Genomic DNA, 6,267 nt, shown 5'->3' with positions numbered 1-6,267 from the left:
ATAATATACGCGCAAAAGATAGTGGCCCATGACAATGGGCAGAAGAAGGCTTAAAGGGAATCGGCCTCTTCTTAAAAAATTACTTGTTGGTCTGGTATAGGTATACATCATACAAGTGTTTGCGGTGTAGAACAAAATATTTTAGTCTTTTACTTTTTGGTTGAACTAACTGTAACTTTTTTAAATATACTACTTTTGATAAAAGTATACTTTTTATTTAATTAGTCATTTTTATAATATAATTGGTAAAATATATTTTTCTTATTTCTGTCAACTAACAGAAGAATATAAACTGTCCTACTACTAACACATTTAAAAAGCATTTAATCAGGGTAAGAGAAATAAACAACTGTATTATTTAAGATTACTTTGATTTTTTAATAGTTTCAATGAATATTTTAGAATTTATAAGTATGTAGCTTAATATAATTAATTATTTTTTATAATGATCAATCATTAATATAATTTTACCGAAACACATATACCAATTTTAGCACAATTTAATTTTCTTTTGTTAAAACATTATTTGTGAGTAGTAAATAAAAATTATGTTAAGATTAGTGCCAGTCATCTTTACATAAAATGTAAATATGAATTGATACTCCTAGTAATGAAATATCCTAAATTTACAGTAAAATTTTGCAGTATGTTTACTAAAATAATTTTTCGTACTTAGACTAGTTAAGACTAAAGTAAACTTAGAGATTGTTAAACACTCCACATCGTTCTAACTGACTCAGAATCCTCAAAAAACTATCTTTACAGTAGTTTTCACCATAACTTTCCTCGTATGGATTTTCTCCATCACTTTGTGCTAGTGCAATACGTCTTTCAAAGTCCATAACGCAAGGATTTGTCAAGGGTGGAAAGAAATAGGCTGCGATGGCTAGAACCGCTGGGCTTAGGAGTTGCATATCATCAAGAAATTCATCCAAGGACACCCTTTCCGGACATTTGAGTTTGGCAAGATTTTCATTTAGGACATCACAGTAGATCTCATAAAGGTCTTCAAGATGGCGCTCTCGGACCTCGTGGTTTGCGCTGGTCCAGAGAAAGAAAATTAAGGAACTGGCAGGAGAACTGTACCTTAATGCTTGAAAATCCAATATTTTTATATCCTTTACCTTACCATAGTTATCATACTTAAACATCACATTACCAGTCCAAGCGTCTGATTGTTGGAGCACATTCAACTTATTGGAAGGTTTGTGAAGCTCGATAACTTTATCCCAGGTTGTATAAGCACAATCGCGCACGACTTTGGAGTACTTCTTAAACTGTTCGGTCTCCGCTATGTGCTCAGCCATACATAGCAACCCTTTGGTCATAAGAGTTTTGTGCAACTCAGCACAGTTGTCTGCAAGATCTTTAGAGTAAAAGGGATCTATAGCTAAAGATGCGACGATTTCTGGGTGTTTCTTGTGAATGGCCACAGAAACAGCACTGAAAATGGCGGAAGCGGTGACGAAAAGTTTACAATGTTCAAAATCCAACATTTGGCATCGGTCGGGCAACTTGTAGCCCATCTCACTGAGGTCTTCCATTACTATAACATCAGGTATTGGGGAGAAAAACGGCTTAGGTACAGGCAAATTCCGATTCACTTTCAAAGCTTCTGGTAGATATGTGTTATAGAATACAGGCTCCGTCTCAAAAAACCTATAGAATATTTTGGAGAGTAAATTATTTTCGATAAGTGATTTTACAATCATAAATTGAGTACAGGTTTTACCGCGGTTATTGTAGGTCACTTTAACTCTCAATAAATTGGCTGCATAGTTGTTTCCTGGTGGAAGAACGGAAGATACATCAAACGATGATACAGTACAGTTACTTCTATCTTGACTTGGATCTCCTGTTATACAAGCCGTCACAAAATGCTTGTCAAGCCAGCTTGGAATAATTTCGTCCATCGTTCCTAAAACAAAAAACTTGATTGTAATAAATGAATGAAAAAGTTTTAAAAATATAATGGTAAATTTCTTTATGTCGTAGAAAACATAACATTGCAAGCCTGGCTGTTTATTATTTATTAATAATATAAAGAGATATTAATTATTAAATTAATATTAGTGTTATCACAAAAAATAATCTTGTATATTCATGAGAAGCTTAAAAAATGTATCTGAGGCCTAAGTACATGAAACAGCAGTTTATTTGCCGCAACCCAGACTTGCAATGATATGCATCATACTATAGTCTTGACTCCGACATGTGCAAGGCGAAGCCTAGTGTCCAATATGCTATCCAGCCCCGCAGCAGAAATTTCGAGGTGAGTATTGAACGATAATTTTTATCACAATAAGAAGCACACAGAATCTTATAACAGGTTATCTGAAATATAATAGTCCTGTAATCGTTATCTTCCGCAAGGAAACGTAACGTTTCTATAATTAATTTCGTTGTTAAAATCAGCTCTCAAACACAGGACTCTCAAAACAAATAACGGAATCACGCTAGTTTATTTGAATTGTTTAATAAGGGAAAGGGGAGTTTTTATAAGGAAAGAGTTGTTTATATAGGGAAATTAATGTTTGCGAGAAGGAAAGGGGGGAAACGATGACTTTTGTAGATCTCATCTGTTTGGAAAATAGCACATTAACATATAGAGCGATAAAAATATTCTTATGTGGACATGCAACAATATAGCTGGAGTATTGAAAACTTATATTGAAACTAATGTTTGAATAATGCAATATTATTACTAGTGAATCTGGTTTACAATTTTGCATACATGGTTTACTTACATGCAAAATACGAATTTGTATCATTGTATTGACTTTTTACTATCGTAATAATTATCAGCATTTATATTTCTGCTGTCTTAATTTTATGAAATCCATTGATACATAAAAGCTTCATAGTCACGCAATAAAAAGCTAACCATTTACTACTAATTTTCCTTTAGTTCCTGGGTGGCCAAAGTAGTACAGATTTTTCTCAAAATATTTAGTAAATAGAAAAATATTTTAGTATGAAACTAACCTTAAATAGTATTATAATAAAAACCTTGTTGCTATTCATTTGCTCTAAAACCTGTACTGCAAAATATTAATATAAGAATAAATTTCCAAAAATTTAGAGGAATTTCTAAAAGTTCTGTATTGTTATGTACTAGATCAATAATATCAAGTACCAGTGTTAATGTAGGATGTATGTTTCAATAAATTAACTTCGGTTAGTTTTAAGTGCAATTAGAAAAAAACGTTTATGATTACGAATGCTAGCCAGAAAATGATTTTAAAAAATAATAAAATAATGTCAAACATATTAACGAAGACGTCTCAGATCTGATGCGGTTCCAATGCTATTTGGCCAAATGTTATTATTATACTTAAACACTTATCAAGAAGAGAAGTGCTCGTTACCAAATGGTTCTAACGGACATTTTTAAACGTAACACAGTAACCACCTGCTGGATAGAGTATCGCTTGCGCACCGAACGATAGAAGAAGATTCCACCTGCTAGAATAGCAGTAAAAATGATCATCGGCAATCTAACCAGCTCAAACAAGCTATGAAATCCTCAAAAATCAGATGATAGTGATAAGTACTTGCTCATCAGTTCTATATGTAAATAATACCATTTTCCTTAACTATAGTAAAAACTTGAATGATTTACTGAGAGAAGAGAAATGTCCTTAGAGTAGTTCAAAGCTAATTTCTGATACTAAATGATCAAAATACTAAAAAGATAATTTTTTAACTATTCAGTTTATAGAAAGAAAGAAATTCTGTATTCTGTCAGCTAAAAATCAACATAGTAGCGTCATGTATCTTGTAAATTAAACATGTATATTAGTTTTGACATATTTTTGGCTATAAACCTCGCTGTAAGCCACAACTGAACAGCTAGTGACATTTATTTCGAATTCCATGTAGATACTAATAATTTTTAAAACATATTATTAATTATTATGATCTAGTGACTATGTTATACCTTCAAAATAAATTATATAATGCTGCCCAAGTTCCAAAAAATTTTATAAAGCAAATTTATTTACATGAATTTATAATATATAAAAATTTATTTAAATATAAAACTATCAATATTTATTATTATGAGAGATTTTATAACATCGCATACATTCTACTGTCAGTTGTTTACAACCATTTAAGCATCAGGTTGATCTCTTTACGATGACTAAAAGCTTTCTTATTATGACTAATAAAGATAAATTCACGTTTACAAAAATAAAAATACATATTCACCTTTTGATTTACATTAATTATTTCTTTTCGTATAATATTTTAATTATCTATATCTCTAAACTACTAAAAAAGTGCAACAAAAAATAGAGTATTTTGGCTGTTACTCAATGAAGCCCTGCACTTTTTAAGTATGATTATAATGTAAAACTGTATTGATTTATTTTTGTCACTTAATTGGTGTATAATGCAACAAGTAAACATAAAGTGTTGTTTTGTTACAAAAAAATCCTCAAATTAAAAAAATTACGCTTCATTGTGTCAAATATTTAATTATATTATGCTTTATTATTTCTATGTCACAAAAAATAGCTTAAACGAGAAAAAAAAGGTTGAACTTTTAGAAAATAAAATTGGTAACTCTGAGCTGTAAATTATCCAATAGGCTAAGCGTAATCGATAAACAATTAATCGTTATTCATACAACGAGCGAAGTGTAATTAAAAAGAACAAACCACAAGTTATATAACAGCGACCTTAAAATACCGTAACAGTTATTAGTTTTATTGCTCGATTAATAATATGATTTACAGTAATTCTAGCTCTAATTAGGTTTAAGAACAAGACTTACCTAGGTGCAATGAATACTTTCTATGGCAGAGCAGTTGAAAGTCAAGTAAGTTATTGTATTCTTGTATCAGGTATCAACATTTACATGTGCAGTTTCGTTCTTGCAAGAATATCAATAGATTGCTATTTTGTTGTCTTGAAAGTAGATTGCACTATCACATTACATGAAATAAATATACTTTTACGTCACGAGCTTTTAGTTGTATAGAATCAAACTTACACAATAGGTTGAAGTGAACGCTGCCCAATTACTACATCTAAAATACGTTACGGCATGAAGATTATTCCTATCTCTCGAAGATAAGAGTACCTAATTGGCGTTAGTGATGGATTATGGTTATCTTCTATAGTTACCTGCCTAGGCTTTTTATATCACCTTGAATTTTGTTTTGTACAAATACAAGTAACTCTATTCATAACAAAGCAATTGATAGGCACGCGTTAGGGAAGCCTGTCACTTGAGGAAGTGGAACAATTTCACGTCTGTCTCTCTGTCAGCGATATCTCGAAAACGAACTGATCTATAGTTTCTAAAATCGCACGATATTTTCAGGAACTAATTATGACAGGTGGAGAATAATCTGCTGAGTTTTGGTACTTTTGTTGTTATAGCCAGGTTCCAAACCTTTTTTTCAGACACGTTCACGTCAGTAACTTAGCTTGTCTTTTTTCGATTTCGAAGTTATTTCTGAGTTAGAGAATGACAATGATTCTAGTATTTACGAAAATATATAAAACGGTGGGGATGATGTTCTTTCAACCATAAAAACGTAATATACACTGACAGTAATAATAATAGCTTAAGCCTAGACCGGCGACCGACACGGGTTAGAATATAGTATATACTCCGAAAATTTTGAATAGTAATATGAGTTCCACCAACCAAACGAACTATATTCTTAACAGGACAAAATTAAAGACATCCTAAAAAAGCATATAATGTTTGCAAGTATAGCTTTTAACAAGACATTTATTGAGTAATATATCACGAGTAATATTTTACAAACTACAACATTGGAAAAATATATTAGTAAGGCGTTATTACCCCCAATATTTGCCCATATTAACGCAATATTTCAACAAACTGTTAGGGTCTAGACGTTGTTGTAAACCTCTCTGCAAAATGTATAATTTACTAACCAAGTTAAACAAGTTCTGTAGTAGAACAATGACAAGAAAGTATCCAAAAGATGAGAACCCTACAACAAATTGCCATGTGCAATTTGTCCAAATTTGGCAGACAGTAACTCCATTTCTAATTATAATGAATAAAAATCGTATTAATACAAATCTTAAAATTAAATTTAGCCCTAATCGTATTTGAGCATATGCAAAGGATCATAAAAAATAACAATAAACGTATTAACCAAATTCAAATTCTCACAAAATATGAATAAAACTATTTGTAAGTAGCTCATCAGAGAATTGTCAAACAGAGCATCCTGATCTATTATATCTTACATATGTGGAACCATACTTAACTCCAAT

The 6,267-nt window shown here is 31.1% G+C and overlaps 1 protein-coding gene across 1 annotated transcript; it reads right to left on the bottom strand.

Moving 5' to 3' along the window:
* Positions 1-368: 368 nt before the first annotated feature.
* On the bottom strand, positions 369-5,045 carry LOC124354827. The gene is made up of 2 exons (XM_046805572.1): positions 4,781-5,045; positions 369-1,918 (listed from the first exon to the last, which is right to left on the bottom strand). The coding sequence occupies exon 2, from the start codon at positions 1,911-1,913 to the stop codon at positions 699-701; it is 1,215 nt and encodes a 404-aa protein (XP_046661528.1). The 5' UTR covers positions 1,914-1,918; positions 4,781-5,045; the 3' UTR covers positions 369-698.
* Positions 5,046-6,267: the final 1,222 nt, after the last annotated feature.

The sequence above is a fragment of the Homalodisca vitripennis genome, chromosome 2 (assembly GCF_021130785.1).
Source record: "Homalodisca vitripennis isolate AUS2020 chromosome 2, UT_GWSS_2.1, whole genome shotgun sequence".
NCBI classification, from domain to species: Eukaryota; Metazoa; Arthropoda; class Insecta; order Hemiptera; family Cicadellidae; genus Homalodisca; species Homalodisca vitripennis.
Note: the sequence above shows the minus strand (reverse complement) of the source record. Positions and strands in the feature narration are given on the sequence as shown.